The sequence below is a fragment of the Triticum urartu genome, chromosome 1 (assembly GCF_003073215.2).
Source record: "Triticum urartu cultivar G1812 chromosome 1, Tu2.1, whole genome shotgun sequence".
Taxonomy (NCBI): Eukaryota; Viridiplantae; Streptophyta; class Magnoliopsida; order Poales; family Poaceae; genus Triticum; species Triticum urartu.
The window spans coordinates 33757875-33776892 of record NC_053022.1 but is presented as its reverse complement, the minus strand read 5'-3'; the positions used below and the strand labels follow the sequence as shown (position 1 = coordinate 33776892).

The 19018-nt window shown below is 43.5% G+C and overlaps 1 protein-coding gene across 16 annotated transcripts; it reads right to left on the bottom strand.

The window, feature by feature from the left end:
- Positions 1-3479: 3479 nt before the first annotated feature.
- On the bottom strand, positions 3480-7267 carry LOC125544844 (vegetative cell wall protein gp1-like). 16 transcript variants are annotated; one of them, XR_007299782.1, is made up of 8 exons: positions 6785-7233; positions 6242-6345; positions 6162-6169; positions 6003-6074; positions 5560-5805; positions 5072-5160; positions 3946-3999; positions 3480-3838 (listed from the first exon to the last, which is right to left on the bottom strand). XR_007299782.1 is itself a non-coding variant. In XM_048708617.1 (4 exons), exons 1-4 carry the CDS (start codon positions 7250-7252, stop codon positions 6004-6006), a joined length of 651 nt encoding a protein of 216 aa, XP_048564574.1. In that variant the 5' UTR covers positions 7253-7267; the 3' UTR covers positions 5350-6003. The 16 variants fall into 16 exon arrangements, 1 of the variants encoding a protein (XP_048564574.1); XR_007299780.1 differs by having other exon boundaries at positions 5560-6074; positions 6242-6320; positions 6785-7235; XR_007299750.1 differs by having other exon boundaries at positions 5917-6169; positions 6785-7234.
- Between the last annotated feature and the right edge of the window lie 11751 nt (positions 7268-19018).

Here is a 19018-nt window from a genome sequence, read left to right as displayed (position 1 = left end):
TAGCTCAGATGTTTAGGCTGACTATGTGAGGTCTGGTTGGGTGACATTTTTCTTTTTGGACAGTGACGGGCAGGCCGCTTGGACGTTTGGGGAGGATACAAAGGCATTGATTGTGGATGCTCTTATTTCTGCAAAAGGGAAACTACTTATGTATAATATCGTCATTGTTGAGGAAATTGTTAAGTGGGTAGCTGGTCGGTTGGCTGGCGAGCAGAGGATTAATAGGCCAATTGGCAAGTTAATCGGTCATTTAATCAATTAATCAGCCGACTTATCAATTTATCGACTACTCGGTGACCCTACGGGTAGGGATTAATCGGCAAGCTAACTGGTTTCGGACGAATTCTTGAACATGGAATATAGTACACACATGTGGATCAAAAAGATTAATAATTGTAGTAAAATTGGATGAAAAAGAAAATCTATACAACCATTATCTGGATGTTCTCTCAGCCACTCACTGTTGATGGGCAACGTATAAATGGTGAACCCGCAAAAAAAACCCGTATAAATGGTGAAATGGCCTCAAGACACCTCTCGTGCTCTCCGTCATCGCTGCCACAAAGGTGGTTTTCTCTTCCAACGAATTCGCCTTTGGCCTGATAAATAGGTGGACAAAGACATTAGCGATGGACATCATTGTTCTTCTCTCTGGGTGAAAATCCACGACTTAACCACCTAATGTCTTTCCTTCTCGCTAATGTCTTTGTCTGGATTTCCATCGCTGGCAGATGGAAATGCGGAGCATGAGCTCCTTGCCGTCTGGAGCGGACATGCTGGAGTCCTCCTTGACGACTGTCGTCTAGTTGATGGAGTTGGATTCGATGCAGGATTCATTGAAGTCAGATTCGATGTCGGATTCGTTGCTGGCCATGGTTAAGGGGATGAGAGAGGAAGTGGAAGAGATGGACAGTGGAGCGGAGCGGTCAGGAGGAGTTTGGTCCAGATGGGGTATTTGTGGAGACAGTGTGAGCCAGCATGGGCCGGTCCGACATGGTGGACGCTTTCGGCCCACCCTAGATATGGGCTTGGTTTGGGAAGTGTCGGTTAGCTCAGATGTTTAGGCTGACTATGTGAGGTTTGGTTCGGTGACATTTTTCTTTCTGGGTAGTGACGGGCAGGCCGCTTGGACGTTTGGGGAGGATAAAGGCATTGATTGTGGATGCTCTTATTTCTGCAAAATGTAAACTACTTATATATAATATCGTCATTGTTGAGGAAATTGTTAACCTGTAGCTGTTCGGCTGGCTGGCGAGTAGGGGACTAATAGGGTAATTGGCAAGTTAATCGGTCATTTAATCAATTAATCAGCCGATTTATCAATTTATCGGCTACTCGGTGACCCCCTACGAGTAGGGATTAATCGGCAAGCTAACTGGTTTCGGACGAATTCTTGAACAGGGAATATAGTACACACATGTGGATCAAAAAGATTAAAAATCGTAGTAAAATTGGATAAAAAAGAAACCATTATCTGGATGTTCTCTCAGCGACTCACTGTTGATGGGCAATGTATAAATGGTGAACCCGAAAAAAAAAACCTCATCGATGACCTGTATATAACAGCAGCAGCACGTTTAATTTAGAGCTATCAAAAAGAGAGAGGTTGTGTAGTGAGAGAAACCCACATTTCTTCTCTTTCTTTCTTTTTTGAACTTAAACCCAGATTTCTTAGACCAAAACTGAATACCCAGCCGATTCTTCGAGAACTTGTAACAGGACGGGCAGCGCGTGTCAGAATGTGGGGCCTTGGGGTTGGGGGTGGGGGTGGGGTGGTGTGTGTGGCGTGCTCTGGTTTCGAAAGAAAGTAAAACCCTGAGAGAGAGCGAGACAGAGAGGGGGAGAAGGGAGAGAGAGAGAGAGAGAGGTGAGGAAGAAAAAGAACAGAGCTCTGCAACCCCTCCCTCCCTCCTCCATTGCGACGGCATTGGAGCACCAGCCGCCGCCTGCGCCGATGGAGGCGACGCATCTATCCCGGAAGACGGGCCCCATCTGCGCCCCCCAGCAGCGCAGCATCGACGTAAGCCCGACCTCAACCTCCCCCTCCTCCCCCGTCTTCTCCGACGCCGGCCGTACCCAGGCGACCAAAGCACTCTGCTTTTTCCCCTCGTTGCTAGCGCTGCGTCGCACTTCTTCATGTTCTTGCTAGCTTGTGCCTTGCGCGGTTAGATCGGCGTTGAGGCGGAGGCCGCGGCGCCGTGCCGGTTCTTGGTGCAGCGCCACGGGCCGGAGCCGCGCGGCCGCATCAGCGGGTGCAGCGCCGCGGCTGCTGGGGCCAGACCGTCGCGCGCGACCGCGGACGCGCTACAACGGTCCAGGACGTCCAGCGCGGGGGGGGGGGGTCGGGGGCGTCCCCGTCCAGGTCGACGCGCCTGTTGGGGGTTGGGGTTTTAGCAGGTTTGCTGTCACTGCGATTGCGCCCCCGTTGCTTCAGCGATGCATCCCTCTTCGAAAGGGCCTACTTTGTATCTGTCGCGCGTGTGAGAAATCACTGGCTGTGGATGGGAGCAAAGTGTTCCCTTGCTTTGAGTACTGATGCTTTGATTCATTCTCCTTGTGATTGTTGCATCCATCCTCAAACAAAAATCCCAGCTTTAGCAAATGTCCAAGCCATATATAGAGGGCGTCCAGGACGTCCCTGTCCATGAAGCGCCTGCAGGAGGTTGGGGTTTTAGCAGGTTTCTGTCACTGGATTGCGCTGCCGTTGCTTCAGTGATGCATCCCTCTTCGAAAGGGGAGGCATATTTTGTATCTGCCGCGTGTGTGACAAATCACTGGCTGTGAATGGGAGCAAAGTGTTCCCCTGTTTTGAGGACTGATGCTTTGATTCATTCTCATGGTGATTGTTGCATTGATCCTCAAACAAAAAATCCCAGCTTTAGCAAATGTCCAAGCTATATATAGGTGTTCGGGTACTTCTGCTTGTGCTGGACTTACAGTCACCTGCTGTCCCTCTGTTTACATTACATGTTTTCAACTATACAGGCTTTAGCAAATACACTACCCCAAACTGACTTTTTCCTGACGGCCAAAATCCGTCAGGAATGAACCAATTTCGTCAGGAATAAGCCCCCGCCGTCACGAATTTCCCGTCAGGAACAGCTTGTCAGGAAAGACAGAGTTTCCTGACGGAGCCCGTCACAAATAAATTTTCCTGACGGTGCCTGGAGCCACTCAAAATCAAATTCCTGACGGCCTCACCATCAGGAGATGCCGTCAGAAAACTGGCCGTCGGGAACATGTTCTGTTTCCTGACAGCTAGTGGCACTCAGGACCGTACCTTCAGGAATGAGCCCTACATATCCATGACGGCTGGCTTCATCAGGAAAGAAGTGAAAATGGTCCTCAGGAATGAACCAAGAGTAAATAAAAAATATTATTGGAAAGCGGTATCCATATTCGCAGCCACATGCCAAATCATTTCACATTCATGCATACCAAAAGGTCACAAAACCCAGTTTAAAATCACATCCAATTCCTAGGTCACAATGTACCCATCCAATTTATTTAAAACTCATTATCACAAGATCCACACATTCATATCCAAGTCATGATTCATGGAAGCTTAACTTAACAGGAGGTGTCACCAAGTCCGAAACACGCATACTAGTTGATTCCTAAATTGCCAGGATTCCTAAATTGCCAGGAGAAACAATTGACAAAGAAAGCCTACCTGCACCCTATTTCACAATATTAACCACTAATTATACTACTGGAATTCCTAAATGTTGGAGTAGAACTATGCTCATCCGCATGAGTAGCATGAGGATGGTCTTCATCATGGGAAGATTCTGTCAAGAGTACCAGCATTCCCTTGGGCTTGGAAGGTTCCATTCACCTATACAATAGAAAAATATAGGAGATTTCAATGAACAACCGTGAAAGGCAAAACTGTGATATATACAAACTTTCAAACCAAAAGGTAAACTCCAGCTCATGACACACTTGTTGCTGGCCACCAAGCAAGTGAAGAAGACTTTTCTTATTGCCAAGTACAGGCTGCAATTAAATGTAAGAGGAACATAATTAAAAAAAGGCAAGAAAAATTAAATGGTTGCAATCCAATGCCCTATACCCATAGTTTTCATGGCAAATGAAAATTTGTGGTGATCAACCCCCTTCAAACCTTCACGTGGTAGCAAAAAAAATCATCACTTCATAGGAAAAATCTAAGTATGCCAAGCACTAAACTGCATGTACAGAACTAGACTACATGTAGAAAACTAGCAGTAAGCAGCATATTTATAGCTTTGCAATGCAAGTTCCGAACATCGGCATCGGCGGTTTAACATTACTACAAGAACTTGCTGTATCTCAAGTAAGGACAGAACATGGGCATGAGCTAAAACAGTTGGGGAGCCTAAACAGCTGCAAGGCAATCTGAAAATTCATCATCTTGAAAATGTTAAAAACAAGAAGGAAGCGGACGATGCAAAGCTAGCTGATAAGAAATGACTAATATGACTGGAACTGTCCTGGGGTGGTTCCTTACGGACTTACTACAAGAACTTACATTAATGAAAAACTGACTGGAATAGAAATTAGAAACTCTAAATGATCTATAAATGGATCTCACCAGTCATAGTGAATCATTTCCTAAAATTATAAGCTAACAGGACTAACATGTACAGAGAACATAATTAATTTTGTATGACAACTTAAATCATGAACTAAGTTATACTTACTACATGGTTGAAGTACACGGGCACTTAAGAAGGCATCAACCACTAACTGAAATACAGACACTTGGGCGGCATGAACAAGTTTACAAACCAAAAGGAAACTTCAGTTCACGACACACACATGTTGTTATCCACCAAGCAAGTGAAGAAGTCTTTTATTAAAGCCAAGTGTAGGCTGCACTTATGAAGAGCTAACAGGAACGTACAAGGAAGAAAAGGGAATAACATAAATATTTACAATCCAATCCAAACTAAAAGCCAAGACCATGCACCTTTCGTACTTTAACTTGCTCCTCTACTTGTTGAGGTTGTCTAAAATGTTTTAATACATGAATAAAATGTCAATACCATGCACATTAGAAACCATTGTCAAGTTTGTGCACACATACCACATCACTACCATCCATCAGCTCATCTTGAAAGGCGCGAAGGTCTTCGGGTATTTCCCATCCATCCATTCCAGCTTGCTGTATAGCATCTATAGTACGACAAATGGTTAGGTTTATGTGCCAATCATCAACAAGATCTATAGCACAGTCAGAGCAAATATGTGTAAAAGACATATATATGCAGTTGTGCACTACACTGGCACTACACTACAAGGACAGAACTAGCACCACATTTACAGAGAAAGAAACAGAGCAGCACATAAGCAGGCGGCAACCACTGATTGAAATACACAAACACTAATTAAATAGATTGTTTCTTATCATAAATTATTAACACATGAACTAGTTTGATGCATCCCTGTTTTGATGACACCACAATCTTGCATGCATTATACATTGCTCTACTTGTATAATTCAGCTGCAGTTTACTTTGCTAACCATAGAAGTAACATGATCACAAACCATTGTCAAGTTTGTGCATAGAGGACCTGGGGATCATAACAACTACTTGCCAGATCACTATCATCCATCGTCTAATCTTGAAAAGGAAGAAGCTCTCGGGTATCTCTTATCCATCTTGCTATATACCAACTGTAGTGCAACAAATGGTATACATCCTGTCTTGGAGTAGAACCATGCTCATCCAGATGAGTAGCATGAGCATGGACTTCAGCATGGGAAGGATCTGCCATCGGAGTACCAGCATCCTCTTGGGCTTGGAAGGATCCATTCACCTACAATGGAAAAGAATATAGCAGATTTCAATGAACAATGGTGAAAGGCAAAACAGTAATATATGTATACAAGTGTTCAAACCAAAAGGTAAACTTCAGCTCATGACACACATGCTATTAGTCACCAAGCAAGTGAAAAGGTCTTTTCTTAGTGCCGAGTGTAGACTGCAACTATGAAGAAGTAGCAGGAACATAACTTCAAAGATCGAGATGACGTTCCTTCCAATATACTGGATGTGCGTCTTGAAGATGCTTTGTAGTGGGTTCTTCTGAAATCATGAACATAGCATGTCGCTATTACTTTCAGATTAGCAATAATTGTAGTGTTCAAGTTTGTTGCTGCTGCAGGCCCATACTTCTTTTCCTACGTATGAAAACATGCTCTTTCAACAAACTTTCCATACTCACAAGTCATATCAAACTGAGTGGAACTTACCAGCATGCTTGGATTGGACCTCTCGATGGAGAGGGTTGTGGTGTGGCAGTGTCACTTCTTAAACTTGGCGTTTGTAGTGCTACAAGTTCCCGATTTTGTAAGAGCTTCAATGAAGAGAAAACAATAAAACACGCATACATAAACTGCACCTTCCTGAACAGGGGACATAACCTACAGCTTGCAGGTATTGACATGCATACAGATATGTATCACAACTCTATCAATAACATCAATTGAGGAACAACCAGATTTAATGTATCCTACAAACTTAAAATTGCGCAGCACACTACATAGACAGATGGCGACTATAATACTCCATGGCTGTTGCACTCAATCCTTTCAGAAGAATAACAAAACATAATTGTTTTAATCTCAAGAAGAGTGTGCTAAACAATGAACATATTGCTTCTACTGGTGAATTCTGAGCTAGGGATTCAACATTCATAATGAAAAAATTGTACAGGCTGCCACCATTTTTGGTCTTTCTTGAAAGAATCCAAGTTCCCCTCTGTTCAACTTAGGTTGTAGTTCGTCGAGACTTACTTGGCAATGGGAGGCGCTGGACTGGGAGGGAGATGAGGCAGCTGGCCGGCGAGGGAGGCAGATCTGGACGGCCAGGGAGGCAGATCTGGATTGCCAGTGAGGCGTTGGTCGATGGAGGGACGGAGCTGGAGTGGCTGGACGGCGAGGAGGCGCCGGTCGAGGGAGAGACGGAGCTGGAGCAGCTGGACGGGGAGGGAGGCGCCGGTCGACGGGGAGGCAGTTGGCGCCGGAGTGGCTGGACGGCGAGGGTGCGGCCCTCGATGGGGAGGGAGACGGCGCTAGAGGAGAGGGGGCTGTAGCTGGTGTGGGGACAAGCGACGGGTGTGGTGTGCGGCGGCGCCGGGCGGGGGGGAGGCGGCCATGGTGGTAGCGGGACAAGGGGCTGCAGGATTCAGATTGGGAATGGGGAGGACGGCGAAGACTTGTTATTTTAGGGATTTTGACCCTTCTTTCCTGAAGGAGGCCCATCCACGTCAGCGAAAAGGAATAAAACGCGCGAAAAATTCGCCTGAGCGGAAAACAAAGCGCGCTTTCCTCTCCCAGGCGCGAAATCAACGCGCGTTTCCTAAATTTGACGTTCCTTGAGGCTGCTTGCCACGTTCCTGAAGGTGCGCGATATTATTGGCGACGTGGATCCGGCCCCTTCACGAACGTCAGTTTACATTCCTGAAGGCTGCTCGTATTCGTGAAGGTTTTTAGCGATACCTTCAGGAATGACTCGCGTTTTCCCTTTGGTGCCCCATCCACGTCAGGAACCTGCTTCATTCCTGAAGGAGGCTTCGTCACCTTCAGGAATATCTTCTGCCGTCAGGAAAAAATCAGTTTGGGGTAGTGATACTCCCTCCGTTCGAAAATACTTGTCATCAAAATGGATAAAAAGAGATGTATCTAGAACTAAATTACGTCTAGATACATCCTCTTTTATCCATTTTGATGACAAGCATTTCCGGACGGAGGAATATCGAGTTACAACAATCAGCTACTGCCTCCTGTTTACATTGCATGATTTCAATCACGATAGGATTTAGCACGTTTGTGTTTCAAAATTACTTGTGCTTCCTTCGCCCAAGTGTGTATCCTATGTTTCTGCAAATTTGAGTACATGGAGGACTTCAGTTCAAGCTCTCGACTTCCTGCCCTTACTACACCGATCCAGCCCTCTTGGCAAGTGCTAGTTTTGTTCCCTTTTCGCAACTTCCATCTGATGTACTTCTGTCGTCGTTTGTTACGAATTATAATCGCTGGCTGGGAGCAGACAGAGTGCTCATGCTTTGATTGATTATTCTCTCTGTTCAATGCGCTGCTTTGGATGCATTGATGCTTAAGCAAAAATACTCCCTTTACTTCCAAGGAGCAGCTGGGTGGGATCGACAGCTTTGTAGGATGCAGTGGGTTTTCCTGCTCTTGTGTCTTCTATCTTCTGTAATATAGAAAGATGGTGTCCTCCGAGGATGCTATGAGTGTTGTAGTAGATTGTAGCATGTACTGATGTTATTGATGCCATGTTCTAGTGGAGAGCATCATCAAGTAATACTATCTTGTGTACACTGTACAGGACCACTGTGGGAGGCACTGAGTCTATCAGACACATGTTTTACGTGTTGGCTCGGCCTGACAGTAGCACTGCTGATATCAAGGAAGCCTTGCTTCGAGCCGTTGTGATGTTCTGCGAGGCACTCCGTTTTCTTTCTATCATGCTGCTGATAATAGATGCAATCCTGAACAATCAAGGCGCCACCCCTCTGCCTAACCACATCTGGGCACGCATCAACAACTGGGGCCAACTCTCCAAGATGGTGCTGCAGGTGGGCAAGAACGGCGTCGTGGACAGTCCTGCTCTGTTGGACAGGCTGCTGCACAAATGCCAATACTCTACTTTTGCGGATATCATCGGAGATAGCGGACAGGGGGACTTGACACAGTTGATGCGGAATGACAAGATTTTGCTTGACAGAGCAACGAGGGAGTCCCTGCAGGAAGAGGGTGCGGGAGAGGATGTCCATGACCCTGGTTTCTAGGCACCACCGAGGCACTCCTTCCTCTACACTTGCTGCTACAATCTGCACCTCCTCTTCTACTGCTCCTCTTCACCGTCATGAGCGCGACCACAACTACCTCTTCTTCGTCAACCATGTGACCCAGCGCTTCGGGTTATGCAGCAGTAAGTCAGAGGTAGATGTGACTCGAGCCTTTCCTGGGTTTGCTGAGTCGTGTCAGATCCTAGCTTTGGCGCCCGATCCTATTCTCTAGGCAATACCATGTTTCAGAAGGTCCAGGCCATGATTAATACCCTGCCACACCGTCGATGATTGAATAGAATTCGTGTCGATCAATCGACCCATGTACTAAAATCTTGCCTTGAGTAATCTTGCAAAAATTGTTTCAGGTGAGCTTATTAGCCTCCAGGCTTGACAGTATTTACATTTCCTGTAATTACTCCGTTGAAGGCTGTGAATGCACTCAAGAGCAGCCATGCCTTGTCCGTGATCATGCGGTCAGACACGATTGCACTCTGAGCTTCATGGGGAATCAGTTGACCCAACATTTGTCGAAGCCGGTTCAAAAGACATTTGGAGAGATGACTTTATAGATGCAGTCACACAAACTTATCTTTAAGCGGTATCATTCACACCCTGCGGGATCTCACACGTAGAAAATAAGTTGTTGACCGCTTTGACGATGTCCTCCTTCATGATACCCAGTTTCGCTTGCAGAAAAACCCATCATACCAGGTGCTTCTAACAGCCCAATTTGGAAAATGGCATCGCTTATTTCTTTTATCAGTGAAATCTTTGCAAACATCTTGATTCATCTTAGCACTCACTTCTTGTTTCACCAGATTCAGAATTATCTCTGGATTAACTTGTTGGTACTTGGTGTGTAGATGAGCAAAGAAGTCTCTTGCCATATGTTCTTGATCATTCACAATCTGCTCTGCTCCTTTCTTGAGATAAGTTATGTGATTCTTATTTGCTCTGCAAGTGGCCTTGCGGCGAAAAAAGGTCGGTCCTGTTGCGATCCCCATCTCAAATCCATGTGATTCTTGACCTCTGGAGGCACATAACTTACTCGCAATAAAGCGACTCATCAAGCTCTGCACGAAACTGTTCCTGTTGCACAACATTGGCTTCATCACACACATGATAGATCAGCTCAAGCTTCTTGTGTGTCACAGATTCAGAATTATCTCTGGATTAACTCGTTGGTACTTGGTGTGTAGATGAGCAAAGAAGTCTCTTGCCATCTGTTTTCTGATCGTTAACAATCTGGTCTGCTCCGTTCTTCAGATTCTTATTTGCTCTGCATGGGGCCTTGCGGTGGAAAAAAAGGTCGGTCGTGTTGCGAGCCCCCTCTCAAATCCATATGATTCTTGGCCTCTGGAGCCATGCAGCTTACAACGCAACAAAGCAACTCATGCAGCTCTGCACGAAACTGATTACGTTGCATAACACTGGCTTCATCCGAGACATGATAGATCAGCTCAAGCTTCTTGTGTGTCTTGTCAAATTTTTGTGGCCACAACTGCATCAGCCTCACCCCTCACCTTGGTTTGCTTCTCTGTCAGCCTCATTTACATCAGCCGCCCCCTGAGCCAAATACACACACAACCCAGCAGGCATGCACGCAAGCTCAGCAGCCATGATTATGCAGTGTCACAACCTGCCAGCTTCCCTTTGCCCCTGCACTGTCCCAAACTGGCATGCTCCACACCAACGAGCCAGCACCCAGCAGGAGGCAAGGAAAAAGAGGCGTTGGGATGCTATGGGGTGCAGATTTTGATGCTTGGAGCCCAACGACGCCGTTCCCAGCCACAGCTCCACCGGCTGGCGCAGCGTTGTGCATCTGTCGCCTGCGCGCCCATGGTAGCGCACGGCCAGAAGATCAGGCGCGTGGCTCCACGGACGCTGCAGTAGACAGCCGCCACCCCAGAATCCCCTTCACCTTCTCATTTTTGGTTGATCCCCTTCACCCTCACAAGCTGGCCAACACCCCAGAGGGTCCCTTGATTGCTAGAGAAGATCGCTCCACCGCTCGCTGCCTGATTAGACTGGGTGCCAGATCAGCTCACTTGCCCTCCGCCGCCGCCAGATCGCCCTCGCGAGACATTTTCTGCCTTTCGTCATCTTGTGTTTATAGTCAACGCCACAATAAGATCTTTTGACCCACTTTACTTACCCCGTTAGATGAAAATTAGATCTTTTGCCCCACTTTACTTCCCCGTTAGACAAAATGAATTGTGGGTGAAACAATTTCATCTAGCTGACCCTTTTGTGTACCGCCCGACGTGTATGCCTACACACTGCGTAGCGCCTGACTGACTAGCATGACACCCCGGGCCAGGCCGGGCCCCACCCCTGATTGTGTAGCACCTAGCCGACCGCCTGCAATGTGTAGCGCCTTTGAGCTCGGTGCTACACATTGACTTACTAACCATCGCGGGCCGGCCCACCACCCATTCGTTCGAGTAGCCAAACAGAGGGCGGCGGCGGCTCTCTCCTCTCCCCCTCTCAACCCTCTCTCCAAAACCTTCCGATCTGAAGATTTCGTCCCTGGATTTCATCCCCAATCCCTCCTAGAAGGTAATCTTCTCCGATTCCCTTCTTCTTATGCGAAAAATCATTCACACTTTTCAGATTCGTGCAAGTTTGGGTGAAACCCTTGTTTTGCTTGGATTCAAAATTTATATGAACCATTGAAATAGTTTGGTGTGATTTAGGATTTATAGATGATTTGTAATCATTGTGGGACCCTAGTGTTGTTGATTTCTATTGTAAGTCATGCTTCCATAGGAATTTGTATGTATATATGAAAAAATAGTCACATATTTAAATTTTTTTCGTACCCATGTATGATTGTATGTATATAGGAATTTGTATGTATGTATGATTGTTGAGATGAACATATATTAGATGAGTATTTAAATTCCTTTTAGTACCTATATATAGTAGTTTGTTAATATTTGGTTCAAATATGCATAGGAAGTATGGTAGTTTGCTCATATTTGGTTGAAATAATACCTATGTATGATTGTTGAGATGAATACATACCAAAACGATGCTCATATATGTCTTATTGTTTGAAATAATAGGATGGTGTGGATTAGCGATGATTCCTATGGTGTTGAACACTGGGCCTACTTAATGGCGGAGAAGAAGATGGTAACAAGCATACTAGTTGGTAGTTTGTAATTTGTGTTTAGTTCAAATGGATATGCCGTAATACTATCACTTGTATGTTTGCAGAACCTTTAACCCCTGAAGATTCGGTTTCATGGGGCCTCATCGAGTGCCATGTCGTAAGATGAGCGGTACAACACCATACATCGAGATGAAAAGACTCCTCCCGTTCATCTAGCTTGTCAGTCGGTCGATGCCAAACCTGAACGCTGCAGGATTCACCGCACTTGTGGGTCGATGGAGGCCGGAGACGCACAGTTTCCACCTTCGGACCGGAGAGATGACCGTGACACTTCAGGATGTTTCTATGATCCTTGCACTTTCTATCGAGGAGAAGCCTTTGTGTATCAACACCGATTCCGAGGGGTGGCGCCAGCAGATGGAGGCCCTTATTGGTATGGTTCCTCCAGAGGCTGAAGACAAGAGTAAAGAAAGAGTAGCAGCCGGCGCTCCTGACACGTGGACCATAGTGAACTGTGCGCATTGCCCTGAGGATGCTAATGATGATGTGTTTCAGACGTATGCTCGTGTTTACATGTGGTATGTTATCTCCAGGACTCTCTTTTTTGCTGATGGTGGTGGCAGGAATGCTCAATGGATGTGGCTCAAGGTGCTGATTGTCTTTGACAACAAATTTAGCTGGGATTCAGCGGCATTGGTCTACTTGTGCCGGAAGGTAATCAATTGTTCATTTTAGTTTTTTTTGTATATTACCAATGCAAACTTGCCCTTAACCGAACCTTGTTTGCCTTTACTCGCAGTTGGACTATGCTTGCCGTAGGTCCTCAAAAGACGGCGGAATTGGCGGTTCTAGGTGTTGGGAAACGTAATAGGAAAAGAAAAAAATCGCACCTATAAAAAGTTTATAACAAAATATCCTAAATGTTCGGGAAATCAAAAAATGTTCATGATTTTTAAAAAAGTTCGTGTATTAAAATATGTTAATGAAATTGAACAAATTTTGCCAACTCAAAAAGTGTTCATCAATGGAAAAATATCCAAAAAAGAAAAAAACTATTCGTGACTTACGAAATAGTTTATTAATTCATAAAATGTTCGCTGATTCAAAAAAATCGATCATGCATTTCAAAATATGTTCGTTAAATCAAAAAAATGTCCATGAATTTCAAAAATTATTCCACCAATTTTCTAAAATAATCCATTCTAGAAATGTTCGTCGATTCAAGAAAATTGTTTAGAAAATGTTCACAATTTGTTTTTGCAAATAGTATAAAATGTTTCGAAATTCAAAAAATGTTCTTAGTCTTATAAAACATTTAAAATTTTGTAAAAGTGTTCATGAATTTGAAAAATGTTCACGATTTTCAATATGTGCACGAGTTTTAAAAAATGTTCATGATTTTTTTGATGTTATCACGAATTTGAGAGTGATAGTGTATCTCAGTTATGCTGCAAAATGTGGTCATGGCCATTAAAAATTATGAATGTTTTTCTCCCATTGCAACACACGAGCCCTTTTGCTAGTAAATAATAAATGAAACAAAACAAAAAAAGGAGCAAGTTTTCTAAAAACAAAAAAAGCAAGCTATAAGAAATGAACGAAAAGAACGAAAGAGGGAACGCGCTACTGTGAACTCATCTTATAATGGTAATCTCCTTATGGTATAGTAATTTGGCTTAGAATAAGAAACCTATCTCTTCCCCCTAATGGCTTTTCACTACCCCGTGCGGCATTCAAGATAATCCTTCCCGCCGTCCAATCTATGTTCGTAAGCTTCAAGGATTGCTGAAACGGGGTGCTGCTAGCCAGTATGTGGAAGTGCGCCATGGACTACCTAAAGGAAAGGAATAGAATGATCCATATTCGTACCTACTTGAGGGCACCGAATGCACCGATTGCATATTAGAATGATCCACAGTAGACAGCTTATATATAATTATTGATTCCATTCACACCCGTTGGGAACAGGAAATAGAGAACTTGTTGCTTTCTTCTGTTTTTGTTGTAGCCGAGAACAACTTAGATTGAAATGATTAACTTGATCTAGGTACGTGGTTCAAACGGATAAGGTAGAATTACCCAGAGGGAGCCCTAGTTTCAGGAAATGGTGTAGTGGTTGGGATAGGTAGCTTCTTCTTTTGAACAACATTTCATTCTGTTTTGGATGCTTTCTACTATGTTTCAAGTGATCAAAGAAGAGTTTATTTCCCACTACTCATATCACATCTTATGTGTTGATGCAAGCTGACTAAATCAATAAGATGGTATTCATATTTGATTAGACAAATGGTATTCTTATTTATTCCGGAGCACAACAATGTATTCTTATCGAGTGCCATGCTATAAGATGAGCGGTACAACACCATACATCGAGATGACAAGACTCGTCCCGTTCATCCAGCTTGTCAGTCGGTCGATGCCAAACCTGAATGCTGCAGGAATCACCCACTTGTGGATCGATGGAGGCCGGAGACGCACAGCTTCCACCTTCGGACCGGGGAGATGACCGTGACACTTCAAGATGTTTCTATGATCCTTGCACTTTCTATCAAGGAGAAGCCTCTGTGTATCAGCACCGATTCTGAGGGGTGGCGCCAGCAGATGGAGGCCCTTATTGGTATGGTTCCTCCAGAGGCTGAAGACAAGAGTAAACAAAGAGTCACAGGCAGTGCTCCTGACACGTGGATCGTAGTGAACTGTGCACGTTGTACCGAGGACGCTAATGATGATGTGTTCCAGAATTATGCTCGCTTTTACATGTGGTATGTTATCTCTACGACTCTCTTTGCTGACGCTGGTGGTAGGAACGCTCCATGGATGTGGCTCAAGGCGTTGATTGTCTTTGACAACAAATTTAGCTGGGGTTCGGCGGCACTAGCCTACTTGTACCGACCGGTAACCGATTGTTCATTTTAGTTTATTTGTATATTACCAATGCAAACTTGCCCTTAACTGAACCTTGTTTGCCTTTACGCGCATTTGGACGATGCTTGTCGTAGCTCCTCAAAAGACGGCGGAATTGGTGGTTCTAGGTCTTGGAAAACGTAGTAGAAAAAAAAATTGCACCTATAAAAAGTTTATAACAAAATATCCAAAATGTTCGAAAAATCAAAAAAATGTTCATGATTTTTAAAAAATTTAGTTCATTAAAGGATGTTAAGGCAATTGAAAAAATTTCGCTAATTCAAAAAATGTTCACGAATGGAAAAATATCCAAAAAATTAAAAAACTATTCATGACTTACAAAATAGTTTATTCATTCATAAAATGTTCGCTGATTCACAAAATGGTCATGCATTTCCAAAAAATAGATAATTCAAAAAATATTCCTTGAATAAAAAAATGTTCGTGAATTTCAAAAATTGTTCCACCAACTTTTTAAGGAAAATTCATCCATTCTAGAAATGTTTGCGAGATCAAGAAAATTGTTTAGAAAAATGTTCACAGTTTTAAACTTTTTACAAGTAGTATAAAATGTTTCGGAATTCAAAAAATGTTCTTAGTCTTATAAAACGTTTGAAAATTTGTAAAAGTGTTCACGAATTTGAAAAATGTTCACGATTTTCAATATGTGCACGAGTTTAAAAAAAATGCTCATGATTTATTTTTTTCATGATCCCGCGAATTTGAGAGTGATAGTGTACCTCACTCATGCCGCAAAATGTGGTCATGGCCATTGAAAATTATGAATTTTTCCTCCCTTTGCAACACACGGGCCTTTTGCTAATAAATAATAAATAAAACAAAACAAAAAAGGGCAAGTTTGCTAAAAAGAGCAAGCTATAAGAAATGAACGAAAAGAACGAAAGAGGGAACACGCTGCCTTGAACTCATCTCATAATGATAATCTCCTTATGGTATAGTAATTTGGCTCAGAATAAGAAACTGCTACCTCTTGAGCACTGCGTTGGTTTTCCCCGAAGAGGAAGGGATGATGCAGCAAAGTAGCGTAAGTATTTTCCTCAGTTTTTGAGAACCAAGGTACCAATCCAGTAGGAGGTTACGCGCGAGTCCCTCGCACCTGCACAAAACAAATAAATCCTCGCAACCAACGCGATAAGATGTTGTCAATCCCTACACGGCCACTTACGAGAGTGAGATCTGATAGATATGATAATATAATATTTTTGGTATTTTTGTGATAAAGATGCAAAGTAAAGTAAAAGCAAAGTAAAAGCAAAGGAAATAACTAAGTAGTAGGAGATTAATATGATGAAGATAGACCCGGGGGCCATAGGTTTCACTAGTGGCTTCTCTCGAGAGCATAAGTATTCTACGGTGGGTGAACAAATTACTGTTGAGCAATTGACAGAACTGAGTATAGTTATGAGAATATCTAGGCATGATCATGTATATAGGCATCACGTCCGAGACAAGTAGACCGACTTCTGCCTGCATCTACTACTATTACTCCACTCATCGACGCTATCCAGCATGTATCTAGAGTATTAAGTTAATGAAAACAGAGTAACGCCTTAAGCAAGATGACATGATGTAGAGGGATAAACTCATACAATATGATGAAAACCCCATCCTGTTATCCTCAATTGCAACAATACAATACGTGCCTTGCTGCCCCTACTGTCACTGGGAATGGACACCGCAAGATTGAACCCAAAGCTAAGCACTTCTCCCATTGCAAGAAAGATCAATCTAGTAGGCCAAACCAAACTGATAATTCAAAGAGACTTGCAAGATAACCAATCATACATAAAAGAATTCAGAGAAGATTCAAATATTGTTCATAGATAGACTTGATCATAAACCCACAATTCATCGGTCTCAACAAACACACCGCAAAAAGAAGATTACATCGAATAGTTCTCCACAAGAGAGGGGGGAACATTGTATTGAGATCCAAAAAGAGAGAAGAAACCATATAGCTACTAACTATGGACCCGTAGGTCTGAGGTGAACTACTCACACTTCATCGGAGGGGCTATGGTGTTGATGTAGAAGCCCTCCGTGATCGATGCCTCCTCCGGCAGAGCTCCGGAACAGGCCCCAAGATGGGATCTCATGGATACAAAAAGTTGCGGTGGTGGAATTAGGGTTTTGGCTCCGTATCTGATCGTTTGGGGGTACGTAGGAGTACGTCGGTGGAGCAACAGGGGGCCCACGAGGGTGGAGGGCATGCCTGGGGGGTAGGCGCGCCCCCTACCTCCTGGCCTCCTCTTTTGTGTCTTGATGTAGGGTCCAAGTCTCCTGGGTCTTGTTCATTGAGAAAATCACGTTCCCGAAGTTTTCATTCCGTTTGGACTCCGTTTGATATTCCTTTTCTTCGAAACTCTAAAACAGGCAAAAAACAGCAATTCTGGGCTGGGCCTCCGGTTAATAGGTTAGTCCCAAAAATAATATAAAAGTGGATAATAAATCCCAATAATGTCCAAAACAGTAGATAATATAGCATGGAGCAATCAAAAATTATAGATACGTTGGAGACGTATCAAGCATCCCCAAGCTTAATTCCTGCTCGTCCTCGAGTAGGTAAATGATAAAAACAAAAATTTTGATGCGGAGTGCTACTTGGCATAATTTTAATGTAATTCTTCTTAATTGTGGTATGAATATTCAGATCCGAAAGATTCAAGACAAAAGTTTATATTGACATAAAAATAATAATACTTCAAGCATACTAACAAAGCAATTATGTCTTCTCAAAATAACATGGCCAAAGAAAGTTCATCCCTACAAAATCATACAGTTTAGTCATGCTCCATTTTCTTCACACAAGAATGCTCTCATTATGCACAATCCCGATGACAAGCCAAGCAATTGTTTCATACTTTAGTAATCTCAAACCTATAAACTTTCATGCAATATATGAGCGCGAGCCATGGACATAGCACTATGGGTGGAATAGAATATAATGAGGGGGGTTATGTGGAGAAGACAAAAAAGGAGAAAGTCTCACATCAACGAGGCTAATCAATGGGCTATGGAGATGCCCACCGATTGATGTTAATGCAAGGAGTAGGGATTGCCATGCAATGGATGCACTAGATCTATAAATGTATGAAAGCTCAACAAAAGAAACTAAGTGGGTGTGCATCCAACTTGCTTGCTCACGAAGACCTAGGGCACTTGAGGAGGCCCATTGTTGGAATATACAAGCCAAGTTCTATAATGAAAAATTCCCACTACTATATGAAAGTGACAAAACAAGAGACTCTCTATCATGAAGATTACGGTGCTATTTTGAAGCACAAGTGTGGCAAAGGATAGTAACATTGTCCCTTCTCTCTTTTTCTCTCGTTTTTTATTTGGCCATTCTCTTTTTTTATATGGCCTTTTTTATAATTCCTCACTTGGGACAATGCTCTAGAAAATGAATGCCTCTGGCGGTGTACCGGGATATGCAATGGACCAAGAGTGACATGTATGAAAGAAATTATGAACGGTGGCTTTGCCACAAATACTATGTCAACTACATGATCATGCTAAGAAATATGACAATAATGAATGTGTCATGATAAACGGAATGGTGGAAAGTTGCATGGCAATATATCTCGGAATGGCTATGGAAATGCCATAATAGGTAGGTATGGTGGCTGTTTTGAGGAAGATATAAGGAGGTTTATGTGTGAAAGAGCGTATCATATCACGGGGTTTGGATGCACCGGCGAAGTTTGCGCCAACTCTCAATGTGAGAAAGGGCAATGCACGGTACCGAAGAGGCTAGCAAGGATGGAAGGGTGAGAGTGCGTATAATCCATGGACTCAACATTAGTCATAAAGAACTCACATACTTATTGCAAAAATCTACAAGTCATCAAAAACCTCGGCACTGCGCGCATGCTCCTAGGGGGATAGATTGGTAGGAAAAGACCATCGCTCGTCCCCGACCGCCACTCATAAGGAGGACAATAATAACACCTCATGTTTCAAATTTGTTACATAACGTTTACCATACGTGCATGCTACGGGACTTGCAAACTTCAACACAAGCATTTCTCAATTTCACAACTACTCAACTAGCACGACTTTGATATTATTACCTCCATATCTCAAAACAATCATCAAGCATCAAACTTCTCTTAGTATTCAAAACACTCATAAGAAAATTTTACTAATCTTGAATACCTAGCATATTAG